At 36.1% G+C, this 18,231-nt stretch overlaps 3 protein-coding genes across 4 annotated transcripts; 1 reads left to right on the forward strand and 2 right to left on the reverse strand.

Annotated features, from left to right (window-relative positions):
- Positions 1 to 5,485: 5,485 nt before the first annotated feature.
- On the reverse strand, positions 5,486 to 10,275 carry LOC124530331 (translocation protein SEC63 homolog). Its single transcript, XM_047104463.1, has 11 exons — positions 10,041 to 10,275; positions 9,482 to 9,813; positions 9,100 to 9,270; positions 8,788 to 8,994; positions 8,305 to 8,533; positions 7,887 to 8,180; positions 7,685 to 7,811; positions 7,301 to 7,560; positions 6,665 to 7,024; positions 6,353 to 6,474; positions 5,486 to 5,713 (listed from the first exon to the last, which is right to left on the reverse strand). The coding sequence occupies exons 1-11, from the start codon at positions 10,162 to 10,164 to the stop codon at positions 5,663 to 5,665; spliced, it is 2,277 nt and encodes a 758-aa protein (XP_046960419.1). The 5' UTR covers positions 10,165 to 10,275; the 3' UTR covers positions 5,486 to 5,662.
- A 1,062-nt stretch (positions 10,276 to 11,337) lies between these two features.
- On the reverse strand, positions 11,338 to 12,150 carry LOC124530356 (histone H2A, sperm-like). The gene is made up of 3 exons (XM_047104503.1): positions 11,923 to 12,150; positions 11,649 to 11,850; positions 11,338 to 11,565 (listed from the first exon to the last, which is right to left on the reverse strand). Exons 1-3 carry the CDS (start codon positions 11,942 to 11,944, stop codon positions 11,379 to 11,381), a joined length of 411 nt encoding a protein of 136 aa, XP_046960459.1. The 5' UTR covers positions 11,945 to 12,150; the 3' UTR covers positions 11,338 to 11,378.
- Positions 12,151 to 13,051: 901 nt separating this feature from the next.
- On the forward strand, positions 13,052 to 17,187 carry LOC124530346. Of its 2 annotated transcripts, XM_047104491.1 has the most exons (5): positions 13,052 to 13,253; positions 13,326 to 13,594; positions 13,779 to 13,889; positions 14,170 to 14,355; positions 14,444 to 17,187. In XM_047104491.1, the coding sequence occupies exons 2-5, from the start codon at positions 13,376 to 13,378 to the stop codon at positions 15,191 to 15,193; spliced, it is 1,266 nt and encodes a 421-aa protein (XP_046960447.1). In that variant the 5' UTR covers positions 13,052 to 13,253; positions 13,326 to 13,375; the 3' UTR covers positions 15,194 to 17,187. The 2 variants fall into 2 exon arrangements, with proteins under 2 accessions (XP_046960447.1, XP_046960445.1); XM_047104489.1 differs by having other exon boundaries at positions 13,052 to 13,594.
- Positions 17,188 to 18,231: the final 1,044 nt, after the last annotated feature.

Consider the following 18,231-nt stretch of genomic DNA (forward strand, 5'->3'; position numbering starts at 1 on the left):
CGCGCCCCGCCGAGCTGCCTGCGGGGCGCGGCCACGCAGCCTCCGAGGACGATACCCTCGGAGCAGCCGCACTTACATCCCTTTGTGCACGAACCACGATACTAATGAAAGACCACTGGTCTCTCCGATTCAAACATTTGCAAACGTAAACATATTAACTAAATATAAAAAAAACTCAACAACCGTGCCATTTGAAATGTGATGGACTAAGCTTACAAGATAAAAATAAAGTGCAATAAGCATGTCCGCCTTTTCCTTTGCAATGCAGATTAAAATTTCGAAAGGAGCTTTTTAAATGAACAATATAAACTAATTATTATCTGCATTGATAAATAATCTTTTAGCAGTTTAAGTTTACTTTTCTGACAAATGATAGGATAATTTATAAATGGAAAAAACTATGAGTTCAAAATGTTAACTAATAGTTATTAAATGTTTAAAAATGTGCAATGGGTAAGTTTATCCCAACATGAAGCCTTTTGTGGCCTTATTTAAAAAACAAGTTTTTATCGTCCTAATATTAATTAAATTTGCGAAAAATCTGATTTAGAATTTCCATGATATGTAATTAATATTATATGTAATAAATTATTGTTTAGTCGTATTAGTCTAGTCTACTAGAAATAGCAAGCTTGTTAGGTTGCTGATTTAAAGATTGATGATTCATGTCCCAGGACGAGTTAATAGGAAACTAGGTATTCGTTATTTTTTGTCTGAAAACATTTCCGTGACTGCACATAAAGTCGTGCATCTGAAATGTTTCCGGTAGTATCGCACCAGCGGTAGCGGTGGAAACCGACACTCCACTCTAACACGTGACGAAAATCATCTCGCGGCTTTTTCAGTCCTGAACAAAGACGGCTAAACAATTTGTTGGGTAAAAAATCCACATAAAACCGGTTATGTGCTGAGGTCATTTTTAAATATATAACGTTCGACTCTTTTCCGATGAAAATTGATTCCCGTTCCCAGGATTTCTATAGCAGCGACATTTATGACCAATTATATTCTATTGGAATATTAAAAAGTATAGCAATTTCTAATACTTCGATTTAACGAAGACTGAAATTTACTTAATGATGAAACCGTACTTTTAAATTGCGCGAAGAACTCTCGTTAAAAATAAACACGTATTGTATAATAATAATATCGACGGCCTACACCGGAGTAAAATGTATCCAGAAAATAATTATTCGGAAGTAACTACATAAGGCAAGCCTATATCATAATTTTCTTTTACCACGAATGCTACGGTCCTACGTCCTTTATACTCGCCAATTTATTTTTATTCTAGCTTACTGACAGCAATAAATTCGCTTCTAAATTCTCTCCTTTGGATATTTATTCTTTTAGAACTTCTTACGTATTCACACTAAATTTATATTATTTTTATTGAAAATATCTGTATGGCTATTTTTTCTTTTTTCAAAATTCCATAACAATTTCACTTCTGCTAAAACAAAGATTCGATACCAAATTCACGCCTGGTACCCAAAACTCAAAACTTTATTCAATGTAGAAAATTTTACACTTTCTTATTGATGATCAAATTTAAGACTACCACCATTTTACTAGATTTTGCTAAACTTAAATTTCTGGCAAAATATTTAAAAAAACTATTTTTTTTATTTATTTATAATTCATAAAAATTCGTTTACCGTATGCATAATATACTTATTGCCAGGCCCGCCGCTGGCTGTTTTGTCGCCCGCGTGCAATACCTATTATGCCGCCCTTTTTTTCGCTGCAAAAACGCATACCACTATTCCTCCTCACGAGGTGGGGGGCGGGGTGTATACCTGCTAAAAAACCAACGTTAGCGACCCACTCTGTCTTTTTGGAGGATGTTACGAAATCTTTTGTGCATTCTACCGTGACGTCCTAACGGTAGGCTCACCTCTGCGGAGTTCCACTTCCTAGAGAGTTCTCAGGGTACAGAAACCCTTAAACCCGGGACACTTATGGCGGGAGGAGAAGACATCCATAGCGAAGACCCCTTCTACTGGTCTTCTTCGACGAAGCGGGTCAGCAGCACTGTTCCCACGGTCCCGTAAGATAAGAACCTTGTTACGAGCATTAAGGGAGTCCAACCAAATAGGTGTATTTTCCGTCCAAGTACAGAATCAGCAAACAAATCCCATACCCTTCCCCCAAATTGTTTACTAATTCAATGGAGGATATTTTCAAGACGCTAAACTGGAAAGGACATGGCATCAACATCAATGGCGAATACATCTCTCACTTAAGATTTGCAGACGCTTGCTGATTCTTCTATGCGTATCGGCCTACGGATGAACTTGGATAAAACAAACAAAGAAACAAAGTCATGTTCAATGAACATGTTCTACCGGAACCGATTGCGATACACGGTACCGTCCTCGAAGTTATTCAAAAATATATCTACCATGGGCAGACTTTGCGATTAGGTAGAAACAACCTTGAGGTCGAGGTGAATAGAAAAATTCAGCTGGGTTGGGCAACGTTTGGAAAATTACGTCGAATCTTTACAGCGTCGATCCCACAGTGCCTTAAGACGAAAGTCTTCAACCAGTGCGTCCTACCCGTCATGACGTACGGAGCCGAAACGTGTACACTCACGGTAAGGCTGGTCCACCAGTTAAAAGTCGCTCAGCGTGCTATGGCAAGGGCTAAGCTCGGCGTTTCTATGCGGGATCGCATCAGAAGAAATGAGGCGACCCGCCAGAGAACCAAAGTCATCGACATAGCCCACCGGATTAATAAGCTGAAGTGCTGCCACTTCAGGGCGGGCCATATTTGTCGCAGAACCGATAACCGTTGGGGAAAACGTGTTCTAGAGTAGAGACCGCGTCTCGGCAAACGTAGTGTAGGACATCCTCGGGCACGGTGTAGTGACGACTTACGCAAGACGTGGGTAGGAGCTGGATGCGAGGAGCCCAAGAACGATCTCAGTGGCGTGCAAATGGAGAGGACTGGACATATCCAGCAGTGACCGGAAATGGGCTGGATTGGATTAGATTTATTTATTTACAATAAATAAAAAATACAATGCCATAGAGCGCACGCAGGCAAGGTGTTTGGTTTAGGAGGTCCTCCTACGTTGGCATTGATGAGCTTTAAGCTGAGTTGGACAAAATGTTGCACGAAGCTGCATCCAGGATGTGGCCCTGATCCTTCATATGTGTCTGCGCCTTAATTGCCGTCTCTTGGAGGGCGGTAGACGCTCCTGGAGGAGACCTCAGCAAGGACCGTGGATTAGGAGGCCCTCCGTTTTAGTAAGAGAAACCATCAAGACCAGCATCTCGATTCGATCCACCGTGAGCGACACTCCGACTTTAGGGCCGCCATCTGAAAGGTTCGCCCCGTCACCGTGACACAACACACCCATCCCGGGCGAGGTCGGTGCCCGCAGGAGCCAGTCAAACCAACTGCAAACGCCGGACAAGTCGTCCATCGCCCCCTCCCAAAGGATCACCTGAGGAGGTATGCCCCAACGGCCTTCTGAGATAGGAAGGCAACTCGTGATATCGAAATGGTCCTATGGTCTCGAAAGGAAGACGGCGAGCTTGAAGTCTAACGAATATCTGCTGATGTTAAGTAAAAATATAAAGTATAAAACGCCAAAGTGTATAAATGTAAAATATAAAAAAGGCATGGGCCTATGAGCCCGTAGATGCCGTAAATTAAATTAAGAAAAAAAGAAAGGAAGACTATTGAAGTCGTTCGCCACGTCCGGTGATACCGTTAGGACTACGTTCCCTTGGACCACCGCCTCTATTGTCCGGGTCTTCAGGGTGTTTTAGGGCATCGATGGTTGAATGACCCTCCCTTTTCCCCGGAAATAGCTCCCCAATCAGTCGCAGGAGATCTGGCGGTAGTTATTCCGTAACAGGAGCGCCGTATGTTCGGAGCTTCCCTCGCAAACCACGATAGGGGCGCCCCTTTGCTCTCTGTTTACTAACGCCTTTTCTAACTCTTTTTTCAACTGACGATGTGCAGCCCACAGGTGTACGTCTAAGTTTGTGTTGAGCACGTTGCGCCTGCGACAGCGAACGTATGCCCTCCGCGCCCGGTTTAACGGTGCCCGTAGCTCTGCTATTTCGAGCGACCACCAATATAACTTACGGCGTGATACCCTTCAAGCCGCCCTACTACAAGTAACGGATACCTAATCTACCGATTGATAAGGAAGCTAAAGGGGATTCTCCTAACTTCGACAGTATTGTTTTTCATAGGATAACAGACGACGGACTTTTAACTTTACTGAGTGCGATATTTTTCGATGCTTTGAATAATTTATTTTACTTAAGGATTTGTGGGAATTATAATAATGACTTGAATTAGGTACGTGATGTATTGCTCAATTTGCCGCCCCCTGGACGTGCCGCCCGCGTGCGGTGCACGCGTCGCACCCCCGCTTACGGCGGCCCTGCTTATTGCTTTAAGTTTCAAAGAAACGGTGCGTTAATTTTCATAAATCATTACGAATCTGATTGGTTGTAAAATCTGACTATAACCTCAGCATATCTTTTTCTATCATGATCGGCAGGGCTATAGTTTTTATCTTTTAATATCGACCATCGTCACCATCCTTATGATAAAGATGCTAGTTATTTGTTACAAATACAATTTCTAAAATATACGTACATACAACTCAGCAGTCAAAGAGTGTGTGTGTGCACAGACGTGTTAAATATATTGTTGGTTCTTCGGAGCCCCCTCTGGATGAAGCCCTAGTACTAGGCACGTGCTCCGCGGTAAAGTGTTGTTATGGCAAAATACGACGAGGGTACAGGGGTGTAAGTTCCTATCCTAATAAATTCCTTATAAGCGAAGCCTGAATTTTCAGTTATCATGATGTATGTGTATGTGAGTAGCTATGTTTTTTTTTTCAAATTATATAATATTTAAACAAATGGTTTAGGAATGATGTCAATTGGAATTAACAAATCATTTAATTCAGTACAATATAAATAACTAAACATAGTAACATAATGATAAAAATAACTACACAGAAAATGTATAAAAAGAAATAAATATAATATTCAAAAAATAAAAGACCCTGTTAAAAATTATCTCTAATAAATAAATTTTAACTGTCTATTTGTGGTGTTGCGGGGAGTACTACTTATATATTTAAGATAAAAATAAAAACTTACGAAGTAGTGAACGAAATCCAATCATAATAAAACATACTTTATAAATATGTAGTAACAAAGTTGACGTCTGTCTGCTGCCAAGCTCTCTCAGTCAAGAAAAGTCTATTTACAATGCTGGTAGGTGAATAATTAGGAAAAAAATCATGACCGAATTTGTTAATGCTTCAAACAATACTAAATATAATTGTCTGTGTTTCACAAGAGATTTCACAGTTTTTTCGGGAGATGACTGCGTTGCTACTTTAATTTTTTAACATTTTATGTTTTTGATGATATATAAGTTACGTTGCATATATAGTACAATTACCACAAAACCATATAGCTTACACTAAAATAAAATGTAAAAATAAATTAAATAAAAATAAATTTTATTAAATTAGGATTGTTACAATATCATTGAATATAAATAGGTAATGAAAGACTTTTGAATATAAAAGTTACTATATTCACCGCTCTCAAACCATACAACAAGTTTATTCCTCGCACACCTCATTAAAAACTCTATAAAAATAACTAATGTAACATCACTCCTCCTCCACTTCGTCGTCTGTTGTGAATTCGCTCTCGTTGCCGCCCTGTGGACCAGAACACCCACGTTATGTGTTATCCCATGCACACGAGATGCAGTACCGTACTGTACTGTACTGTACTGTACTGCACTACACTAGATACTCCAATAAATACGCGTAGATAACGCCAGGTTATCATTGTATAATAAATGATTGAACGTAATCTGACTGTAGGTCATTTTATATATGTATATACATAGCTCTATTGCTAATAGTATGTTACCGTTTTATTCATTATATATATTTTTTTGTGATTTAACGAAAGGTAACAAAACTGATATTACGATTAATATGTTGTACGTGTTCTAACATTATTCTATAAAAAAGAAAATAAAAAAATATTATCGATAAAATCAAATCACATAAACTTCACACTTGATTACGCTTTTAGTCACGATATCGTGTAAAGATAAGTACTAAAATGCACTTCGGCAGACCGACTCGTTGAGACATTATGATATTGTAGTCTTTCGATATTTGTATTTAACATGCTTCCAGCATTAAACTTGCCAGGAAGGTCTGGCTTGCGCCGGCGCATCGGCGATACGTTGCGTCACTCACGTCTACGGGCAGTGATGCTCGATCGTCTTCAGATGACCAATTTTAAATAACTTTTCTATACCGTATATTATACATGATAATGACCTCGTCGTTATTCTCGGAGTCCGAGTCGCTGAGGTCCCACTGCGGGTGCTCGGCGGGCACGGCGGCCGCGCCCTTCACGTCCAGCTTCATGTCTTGCTCCTGCTCCATCTTTATGTAGGAATCTGAAACGAGAGAGGGTGTGAGAGACTTGTGCGTGCGCGTGTGTGTGTGCGTGTGTGCGCGCGCGTGTGTATGTGTGTGAGAGACGTGTGCGTGCGCGTGCGTGCGCGTGTGTGCGTGCGTGTGCGCGCGCGTGTGTATGTGTGTGAGAGACGTGTGCGTGCGCGTGCGTGCGCGTGCGTGCGTGCGTACCCGAGCGCAGGCAGCACACGAAGGTGTAGAGGCCGGGCCAGCGCGGCGCCGTGAAGCGCAGCTGCAGCTCGTGCGCGGACACGAGCGCCGTGACGTGCGCCGGCGCGGTGAGCAGCGTGTTGGACTTGCGGTCGCAGATGTAGCACCACCAGTACTCCTGCTTCTCGGCCGGGAAGTACGGGCAGTGCACGGGGTGCGAGCTCTTGGAGCGGCCCTCGAGGCGCTCCCGCTTCTGCAGGCGCTTCTGGAACTTGTCCCACTGGTCGTCGTCCTCCGCGTCGGGCGCCGACTTGTCCCCGGAGCCCTCGCTGGAGGAGCCGGATTCGTCGGAGCTGCCCTCGTCGGACTCCTCGCCTTGGCCTGTCGTTGTTTTCGTTGGTGGATTAATATATTTTATGATCTTTTTTAAATACACAATTATCTGTCTTTATTCTGACCATCAGAATTTCTGTCTGTTATTTTTACCATGAGACCAGTTTTACAAGAATTATTAAAATATATCAAAAAACTATGTACATTTTCATATATAGGCTCAGTAAGTATCTATACTATTGGTAACATCACCAAACAACCACACAGGGTAAATACTTTCCGTCTGTATGTGTCAATGAGCACACAGTGTGGACATCCTCTCACCTTCATCATCTTTTTTCTTTGGTTCCTTGTCTTTAGACTTGTGTTCAGTGGCAGTGGCCGCCTGTGCCGGCGCTGGAGTTGGCGCTGACGCCGGCGCCGGCGCTGGCTTAGCTTGTTGTTTGGGCGCTGGCTTTTTGCTCTTCTTGGCCGGTGCGTGCTTTTTCTGTTTCATCCAGACTGGTCGTTTTTGAGCATCCTTCTTGTCATTTTTGTCATTCTCCCCCTTCTCTCCGTTTTCCCCACCACCTTCCTCATCATCCCTGGGAAAACATAACATATTTTTTTAAATATAATTAATATTAGTATCAGAAAAACATTGATGTATTATATAGTTTCAAATTTTTTTGGTGATTAGTTGGCTCACCCTTATAAATGAGAACTTACTTCACAGTGTCCTTTTCTTTAATACTAGTATCTCCAAAGAGCTCCTTCATGTTGGTCCTGCGCAGGAACACGGTCACGGTAACGATGGCGCCGGCCGTCACCACTGTGGAGTTCTCGTCGTCGATAACTGCAACGTTATTGAAATGTCATAAATGTCAATCAAAATTATTAAGATGTAATATATAAGAAAAGTTATATGTACCTTCTGTATTAACTTGGAAATGAATGTAAGGCATGTTGCCCAGCACCTTCATGACATCTTCAAACTGTTTGTCATTTAAAAATCGAAGAACCTGTCTCCTCTCTTCACCCGATAGTTGAGCCAGTTGTAACAGCGATTTGATAGGTTTTTTACGATTTACGAAATATTTTAAGTGATCATCGGTTATATATGGCAGCTGCAGTAGAGGCGATTTTTTATCCCATAGACCCTGAACTATCATTGGAGATAATTTCATACAATTTTCAATTGTCCCGATAGTTGGTAAACGAGGTACTGGAAAAAAAAACATTATATTTCATCATTCAGGTGACCCAATGTTACGTTTATATATTCATTTTTATTATTGTATACAAGTTATTGAAGTTTAATATATGAAATAAAAATATTTCTGACTCACTTCTTCTAGCATATGCAAGAGCGATGAGCTGATTGACACAGTTCACCATCTCCACAATAAGGTCCGGGCAACGCGAAACAATATAACGCCGATCGACTTCCAACGTGTCCTGCGGCAGGCGCATGCGCAACAGGTGCGCGTGCAACAATGCCCGAGCCTTAATACTGTAAGGCCGACATAGTGGTTGCTCCTTATTTTTTTCACCCAAATTTGGCAGCTCACGAAGTAACTGTAATTAAACATTATTAACTTTCTATTATTGAATTGATAGTTTACACTGTTACTTATCAATCCTGTTAAAGATTGAGTATTTTAATCAGTACAGTACAATATTATAATATACAGTATAATATACAAAATATAGCTTGAGCTTTAAAGGGTTACACAGATTGATTGTAGACTTGATTGACTTGTAGACTTGATTCCACCAAATGTTGTCAGTTTTAATGATATTTAAAGTAAGAAAAAAATGTTGAATCATACCATAGGAACTTCTTCATTATCAGTTATTCTCTCAATGATTTCTGAATTATGTCTTCTATCAAACTCACATGACGCTGCCAAGATCATCAAAGCTCTCTTTAAAGGCATTGAAGGTGTTTTATGACAGAAATAAAAATACATTTGTGTTGTATCTAATAAAACTTGTTCTCCTGAAAACCGGATGGAGCGATACCACCAGGTACCGACCTAAAATGATTTCAGTCAAATTACTATTAATAAAAAGTAAGTTCATACAATTAATTGCTGTTTACTTAGAAGTAATGGGGTAGTTAGTGGGAATATGATACATACTGCTGTAGGTAATGCAACCATAAACACTAATGCATAAAGTCCTAGCACCCAAACACTGTTTTCTTTTTCTACAATCCAGCTTGGTAGAGCAATACCAAAGCTCATAGCCCCAGGTCCATCTGGGTTACCATATTTCTCCCAATTTCTTCTTGCTTCATCATCAGTGAGAGCCTTAAAAAAATTTTGTCACTGTTATATAGTTATTAAATAAATATATATTATTTATTTTAAAGCTGATGAATTAAGTATCTAAAAATACAAACAATAAAAAAATAACTTTTTATTACCAAAAAGTCATAAAAAAGGTTATTAAATAATTATTGCTTGAGTGATTGCTAGGAACTGATATAAATACTAAAAATAAATTAAAAAAACTACTTACTTGATATGCTTTTGTTAATCTCATAAAAGCCTTTTCATCTCCTGTTTCCTTATCAGGGTGAAGTATTAAAGATTGCTTACGATAAGATTTTTTTATTTCAGCTTGCGTTGCCCCTGGTGGTAACCCTAATATTTCATATGGGTCAAAGTTAGACATCTCATAATCAAATTGGGATACTTTGATAGCTAGAAAAGCGAACAGTACCCATCCTGAGATAATTGCTAACATTATAAAGAAATTTTTCACATTTTTGTATGGTTGAGACTGTTCTATAATAATTTGTTTTTGTTTGCAACTTGGGCACTGACATAATTCTGCTTGTTTTGCTGGATCTGGAAATTGAAACGAAGGCTGATCAATTACGATGTTATCACACAAGAATATCACCGCGACGAGTTACACGTACCGTGAACAGTAACGTGACGAGGAATTTTTAATAAGATAATATATGAAGTTCAGTTCGACACAAATGATATTTACAGAAAATCAAATGCAATTCATATTTAAACGGGAATTCACTATGAATATTGATTATTTCATACATAAGGGCAGAACTTACCTTCTTTCCTTTTTCTTGGCCAATAATAAAATGTCGCCGGCACTAATATTAGTGCAAGGAACGATAAAACGAAATAAAAATATGTTGCTCCACTTTCATCATATTCAAATTTTTGCCCTCCCATTTTAAATTATTTCCATTATATGTTTTAAATAAGAGAAAATTAGTAAGTACCGCGCTACTAGAACAACGGTAGCCTCATAGCCTGACGTGTCAATCGTGTCATGTCATTTAGGATTTTACATTTATTTATCTACATAATAGTGACGTACCCAACACATTGACTGTAATGTCAAAAGCATAGACAAAGATATTTTATTTTGATATTCATACTACATAATATTTATTTATTATAAACATATGTACGATAACAAAAAATAATAAAACACCTGATAACTATGTAGGTATATTAATTTAATAATTTTTGATTCAAAAATATTTTTTTCAAATAAAAATAATATTGATTATGAATCAATGTTTTATTTTTCATTTAAACGTTTTGAAGAAGGTACTTATTAAAATATACAATTACTATTACATATTTTTGCAGTATAATTAAGTCCCTTAAAAATATTGTACAACTGAATATTTTGTTCAATGTAACATTCAGTTCATTTTATTATGACAATTTAAAAGTCCTACTTCAATAAAGTACACATACTCACTTTACTTATAATGCCCAATTATAATCACACTTGAATAGCCGCACCTCGTTACTTCTAGCACCCGTGGACATCTGAGTTACTGCTCCAATAGCATTTCTTGATTTTTGCAAAAGTTATGTAAAGTAAATTAATTAATGTAATCGAAAATACTTTAATTTTATTTTTCTATGTATGATTTGTATAATAATAATTTAATTAAACTAATTTAAAAAGTAATTAAATAATTTTTACATTCCATTTTTGTTATATTTATTACGCCTTCTTTTACAGTCACTTCCATGAGTATTAAATACAAATGTATACCTATATGAAATATATAGTATGCCTATTTTTTTATTATTTATTTTATTTATGTTTATGCAAACTGTCATCAACTGTGTAACAAGGTCTGAATAGAAATACTTATTGCTTCCTTTATTTTGTATTTATTAAAATTCTAATTTACAAAATTTTAACAATGAAACAACATTTATTTTATTACTAATTTCATAAAACAGAATGTATTTAGAATTGCTGCATAATTTGTAATCAATTTACACAAAATATAAAGCATTAAAAAATAATAAACAAATACTTCACACATTAACAATACAAAATGAAATATTTAATTTCTTAATTGACAGCAATTAGTTAAATTTTTTAGGGCCTATGGACTATCTTATTAACAACAATACTAGTATTCCTGAGACGAGCCAACAGTATTATTACTGTTACTGTAGTTCTTCATAGCTGTCTTTCTGGGTAACAGTTGAGGCTGTATCTTTGGCATAACTCCTCCTTGTGATATAGTCACTCCACTGAGCATTTTGTCCAATTCATCATCATTCCCTATTGCCAGCATAATGTGACGGGGTGAAATTCTACAAAAAAATACTTTTATAATGTAAATAAATTAGGTACATTACATGACCGTTAGGTACATTAGTAATAAATAATGCCCCACCTTGATCTTCCATTATCTTGTGCAGCTTTGGCAGCTAGTTCTAATATTTCAGCAGAAAGGTATTCAAGCACTGCTGAGATGTAAACGGCCGCTCCGCAACCGATTCGAGGTGCATAATTTCCTTTGCGGAGAATCCTATGTATTCTGCCGACAGGAAACGTAAGACCCGACCGACTACTGCGTGTTTTATTTTTGCTCTTAACTGTAAGACACATTATAATAAGTTTAAACGATAAAATAAATACAATTACTTAAAGTTTTAATCCAGACTCACCAGTAGCTTCTCTTCCAGACATTTTTTGTATTTTGATAGTTTTAACTGTAGTTAGTTGTATAAACAAATCTTTTTATGTTCATACAAAATTTGTATATTATTTGTAAATTGTATTACAAATATTTACACTTTCAGTTTGTCGTTTGAATTTTGACATACGGCACAATGTATGAACTATGAATTACGTTCCTTTAATACTCTGACACTGACAAATAAAAAGCGCGCGTAACCGATAATACCTTACTGCAGAAAAGAGCTGTCAGACGTTTAAATGGAGGGGTAAGCGAAGAGTGTATACTGTATATTAATGACCGTATTAGTTGAGAAGCCTATTTATTTTAAAATTGATATATGTAAACAGATATCTAATTCGGAACTGCCTCGTTGAACTGATGGATTGAGATGAAGCTGAAGATCCTTAGATCCGAAAATCTCATTTGGGATTTGAATTCAGTACGGATACAAATCCCAAATCGGACCGATAAAAACCGGAGTCTGGAAATCAATTGAATCTGTAGACCACAAAAGAAAGCACGTAAAGTAGTTGATCCTGTGCCTGAACTCTTTTGGTTTTATACCCTTGCATACTATGTAAAGTCAATTTGTATTAGGTATATTACAGACAACCATTTCTATAAACTTGTCTAAAATATATATAATAAGCTACTTTGAATCGACTTTTCAATTTTACATTTGTGAAAAAGTTATATGATTTATTTACGATTTTTATCTCTTGATTTCGCATGTATAAAATATTGCTTAACGAGTACGATGTAAGTCACATATCGGGTATAAATGTAACAGTTATTCACTGCGGTACAAATGTAGTATAGCACATATTAGAATCACAGACTCTATTCTACCTTTCGCCTATTCTTAATGGGTAGCATTATTGAAGGCATTAGCATAGCATGGATAACTGGCGTCTTCTTTGGTAGCTCGATCATAAATTAATATAATTTACCTAAGTATGTACTATTTTCTATGTTATACATAAACTATTATTTGTATAATATCGATTATTTATTAATATTAGATTAGATTTGGTATTTCGAAATAATTTTATGATTTTTATCCTTATCACATATCTGTTTTTTTTTTTACAATAAATTTGACTTCCACAGCTCGAGCAGATTAAAAAAAGAAATAGTTATCCGCCTTTTGACATTTTTCTCTTGTAAGGAAGTTTTATTTTCATTTCTATTTACAGATTTATGGTTTTAATAAAAATATTTATGAAGAAACGAAAAGTAAATAAACGCATTGAGATAAACGATCGTTTTAAAAACTAAATCGTGTTTCAATTCATCGTGCAAGGGTTCAATAAACTTGTAAGTCAGATCGGCAGTGAGGCCTTTTAGAAATGTCATTATTGGTTATTGATATTTATAGCGAATGTTTAGTGTATTTTAGCTAAGTTTCTGAGTTGTTATTAGTGTTTAAATATACTGATATGGATAACCAAAATCCCCAAGAGAGGACTGTTCCAATACAATACGTGCGTGGATCAAGAGCTTTTCGTCAATTTAAGAATCCGCCCCAGCCTCATATGTGCATTCAAGACACAATAAAGGATACAACAGAGAAACTTTACATAAACGTACTGGGATGGCAGAAAATCGCTAACCCCAAACAATATTCGGACCCAATACCCTTATATGGTGGGATGCAGGTAAATTTATTAACTGTACTCTGTCAGATTAGTGCCGAAAATTGAATTAAAGAATTAAAACAAATCCAATATTGCAATTCCTTTAGACAGTATTAAATATGAGTGCATACAAGTTGTGCTACTCATTAATTTCTAAGTGAAGTTAACTACAATTTACTTTACCTGACCAAAATGTTTGCTCTAGGTACATCAAGGCTGCGGGCCTAACAGTAATCGACCTCCATTGTTAGTGTTTGCAGTTATGGTTAACCCTGATATATTGAAGGCTAATGGCAAAAATGCTTCCAACCCAACGGTAATTTAAAATTGTGTTTTAAGTGTGAGGTATAATATATATTTTTAAATATATATGCAAAGATTATACTTATGTGATCTTCTTATATATCTTGAACAATAAGAATTTAACTTGAAAATACATTAACAGTATAATTTTTTTAAAAGAAAACTATAGGACATATTAATAATCTCATTAAATTATTTGGTAAATAAAACTATATTCATAATTAAACTAAAATGCTTAAGTAGGGTAATTTATATAAAAAACATATAGTTATAATTCAATTACTACATTACAGGATAGGGAAGCTCTGGTCAGTCTGTTGTGTGACTTTGTGGAGGCTATGAACCCCGGGCTGGTGCTTACGAGGAACCCTGTTATATTAAAAGACAGAGATTTGGCCGGGGAGTTGAAAGATGTGTGGCTGGCCGTACAAAACAAAAGGGAACGAGAAAAAGGCTTAAATCAAGATGTTATGTATAAGGTACAATATATGAACATACGGTACAAATACATGTATTTTATTTCATATTTACTCTTCATATTAAATTTAACTTTTGTTATTATTACAGGTTTACGATATTGATGGTATTGGAAGTGAGGATGTCAATGAAGATGATCAAACGAATGGCAGAAACTGTAAACCATACGACAATGGAACTGCGACCCGAACACAGAACTGTGACAAGAAGAACACCGTGAAGTCATCCAAGCAGATACTCAAAAACGCTGGTCAGAAGTCAGAATTTGATTCAGGTATGAACAACTGTCAATTGAATCAAAATCATTTGAACAGAGACAACAGAAGTGGGAACACAGACGCAGACACAACTTACTGCACACCTGTTTATGGACAGATTGTGTCGAGTAGAGAAAATCACAACCAAATCAATGACATACAGCAGAAATTCTCAACAAATGAAATGACAAAACCATCTAGTTCATTTAAAAAGGATTGGCAATCTCCACCAGGAAAACCATCACAAGGTTGGGATGAATTTTCGAAACGCATTCTCTCAATAAAGACAAATGATGGTGAAATAAAAAAGCAAAAATCAAAGCCAGAAAAGGCAAGCAAACCAGTGAGCAATGGCAAGTCCCATTTCGACTTCTTCCCAGTGTTCGACAATAAGACGAGTGTGAGCGACGAGCCGCCGACGCCGACAGACGCCACGGCTAAAAGCTTAGCAAAGGAACAAGACATAGAAAATGAAGACAATTCTAAAATAATTATAGACCCAATGCAGAAGCTAGTTCTGCATTCGACTGATAACAAATTATGTGATAATAAGACAAGTGCTCTCAGCTCATTTAGCTCATAATTTCATAGCTTTTACAGAAAACTTTTGTATGGCGATATGTATTGGCTTAAATGTTGTTTACGAGACATGTATTTAAAAATAGGACGAACAAGGTGGCTAGTCAGTACGCGGATAGAACAAATAGTGATTCAGATTTATTATTTTATTACGTGGGATGTATCCATAGTTTGCATGCGTCGTTGCGGGTACTTTAATCGTAAAATCGACCAATTTAAATTAATTTTTCAATCTCATTCTGATCCTGGTGTCTCGTGATGATGATTGCGTTGTTGTGTGGAGCAGGAACCCAAGTGCTACGTGTATTGCAATGTCCGCACCTGAGCGGCCATGTTTTCTGGTTGTAGGCCCCGAGGTGGGATATTGCGAGGTTAAGGATATATTTTGCATGCAGTGTGATTGCTGAAGACAATGGTTGTGTATTTTTCTTAGTGTTTTATAAAATGGTGGCCAAATCCACGATATCTAAGCACTCATTTTTATATCGTAACCGAGTGATTTTGTATATTGCTGTATATTTTTCATTGTTGCCAATTTTATAATGAAACATCAAAATTCGAATATTAAATTTATTGCTCATTAAATTAGCACTCGAGAAGGAATTATTTAAAATGATCGAAAGTGACAATAGGTGTAATCATTTGCATTTACGAGTTTTCGCTTACTACTGAATATGATCTCTTAACTCTATATAAGTGTAAGTAACGGTTGCGAGTCGCCCAACACTGCCACGTGACGCTTCTCCCGCTCGTATCCAGAAACATACTTTGTCTCCACTCTTTGAACTTTATAAATAGTATTATTACATGTTTGTTATATAGATTATAGAGATAGTTTACACAGATATAATATGTACTAAGTTTTTATATTATGTGCAATTTTATATCTCTTCTTTTTATTATAAATCGACGTTGCTTGACGTCCGTCAGTTTTATCATTTTAAAATATTTTAATTCAGAAATGTGTCTGTCGTTCAGAATTTCTATAATCATTTTATTATTGCATTTACTTAACGTTTTGTAATTAATTCAAATATATTTAATGAACGGTAAATGGCTGTAATCACCAATATTTTGAGTGATAAATATTCAATTAATATAATGTAATAATGAATGAGTGTCTCATTAACCAAAAGACTATCAACGAATTATTATTAAATGTATAGTATATCGAAAGGAAAACCCAAAAAAATAAATATTTATAAATTTAGTTTACGGACAATACTCACAAACAGCAGAAGCTCTGGCGTCTTCTGCGGTTGATAATCGAGCTCAAAGGCGAAACAAAGCAATTCGAAAGTCCTCACCAAGCTTTACATTAATATTTAAATGAAGCGATTACTGCATTTTCCAGCCTCGTCTTCATCGCCCGCCTGTTGTCGTTCGGAGTTATTGCGATTAATTTATAAAGTAAAGTCGGCCTGATTGAATCATTCCTTTAGTGATGATATAACGTAAAGCATGTTGTTTTTACAAAATTATAGAAATGAATAATATTTTGTATTATATTTGCGTTATTTACAAGGTTAATTCGCGTTGATTGCATTTATTTTTCACAGAAAATATTTTTTTTTGTATATTTTTTGACATGGTTCTTTATTGTTTAGACTTAGTTTTGTAATTTTACTGAAGTATTTCTGATTTATGATTAGTTTTAGATTTTTATCAGTGTAGCCATATAATGCAGTGTCAGATGATTATGTTCCTTTGCTATGAAAAGCTTTTTAAATATATAGATGATTATGGTTGGTTTTAGCTGGTGTAACTCTGTAGCTAGTCTTATATTTGCAATATTATAATACAGCAATAGCATTTATTCGTTGAAAGTGTCGTAACGTCGAGCCCCAATCTGTTGAATGCAATAATCACATGTACCGAAATTAATTTGTTTATCGTGTCAGTAATGTTTGTACGTTGTACCTTATGGTTATAAAGGAATTACTATCGGATCTCTTGTTTACCTGCAGTATTTAAAATTACATGTCATTTACAAGACTGGTTCTGTTGTTTTATTTGTACTTTTTTCTTTTTAAGCATCTCGTCTACTGAAATAATATTGAATTCCCCTCATGTCCCACCTCAATACCTTCGAATACAACACAGTAAAAAAATCAACACTAGGAGGTTATCAATTGGTCTGTATTTTTTTGTTATTGTTGTTTTTTTTTGTCTGAACGGAAGTAAACGAAATAATTCTGATGAGCACGTTATCTTTTATTTATATGTTATTTGAATATTTGAGTCACCTTCCGTAACGTGGTTATGTTCATGTTATTGTCACAGTCGAATATCGTAATCAACTAGCGGCCCGCCCAGGCTTCGCTCGGGTGCAATACTGATACTAAATATACTACAGAATTTGTTTATTTACGACAACACATTGCAAACTTCTAAAGTTATCAGTGTTTCTTTACTATGTAGTTCATGTTTTATAGGATGTAGTGATGGAACTCCTAAACGGCTCACAGCTGATGTGATGTGTGATGTGATGTCATATGATGTACGACATGTATTAGCTGTTTTGCAAAGTTTTTTTTACTGAGGACGATTACAGCTCCTTCGAGAGTGGTACCTTGTAGTCTATGCCGCATGAGGTATTGAGAAAAATAACAATAACTATAACTACATTATATAATTATAAATCGACTTTTAAGTAGTCTATAAAATTTTTCATTTCATTTTACTTAGGTGGACTCTAAAAAATATGTTGAATACGCAATTATTTTTATTACTTTTTAGTGCATATTTATTTGTTTTAAATTAGTGTTTTGTTTGAAGTCAGTTATTCTTTTTGTTAATTTTTTTATTTATAATACAAAAAATGAAATCCTGAACAGTGGAACGTAAGTAAAAATCGACGTACTCTTGTTAAATTAAATCTTTTTTGAATCTTATTTTTTCTTTGTTCGAGTTTATAAGGAAGAGGTAGTGATTTGGAACCTGTTGTTATTTTGGAACTCCTTAGTATCTCAGAAACAGGCAGTAACTTCTATAAAAAAACTATGTAAGTACTTTGTACTCGTACCATATAGCGTATTTTGC

Source organism: Vanessa cardui, chromosome 6 (genome assembly GCF_905220365.1).
Source record: "Vanessa cardui chromosome 6, ilVanCard2.1, whole genome shotgun sequence".
Taxonomy (NCBI): domain Eukaryota; kingdom Metazoa; phylum Arthropoda; class Insecta; order Lepidoptera; family Nymphalidae; genus Vanessa; species Vanessa cardui.

Coding starts and splice junctions, on each gene's coding strand:
- LOC124530346 (XM_047104489.1), top strand. CDS start 13,376: ATGGATAACCAAAATCCCCAAGAGAGGACTGTTCCAATACAATACGTG. Junction 13,595..13,778: donor CCTTATATGGTGGGATGCAG/GTAAATTTATTA, acceptor TGTTTGCTCTAG/GTACATCAAGGCTGCGGGCC. Junction 13,890..14,169: donor AAAATGCTTCCAACCCAACG/GTAATTTAAAAT, acceptor ACTACATTACAG/GATAGGGAAGCTCTGGTCAG.
- LOC124530331 (XM_047104463.1), bottom strand. CDS start 10,164: ATGGGAGGGCAAAAATTTGAATATGATGAAAGTGGAGCAACATATTTT. Junction 9,814..10,040: donor GCCAAGAAAAAGGAAAGAAG/GTAAGTTCTGCC, acceptor TTCAATTTCCAG/ATCCAGCAAAACAAGCAGAA. Junction 7,025..7,300: donor AAAGAAAAAAGATGATGAAG/GTGAGAGGATGT, acceptor AAACAACGACAG/GCCAAGGCGAGGAGTCCGAC.
- LOC124530356 (XM_047104503.1), bottom strand. CDS start 11,944: ATGTCTGGAAGAGAAGCTACTG. Junction 11,851..11,922: donor GTCTGGAAGAGAAGCTACTG/GTGAGTCTGGAT, acceptor TGTGTCTTACAG/TTAAGAGCAAAAATAAAACA. Junction 11,566..11,648: donor CAAGATAATGGAAGATCAAG/GTGGGGCATTAT, acceptor ATTTTTTTGTAG/AATTTCACCCCGTCACATTA.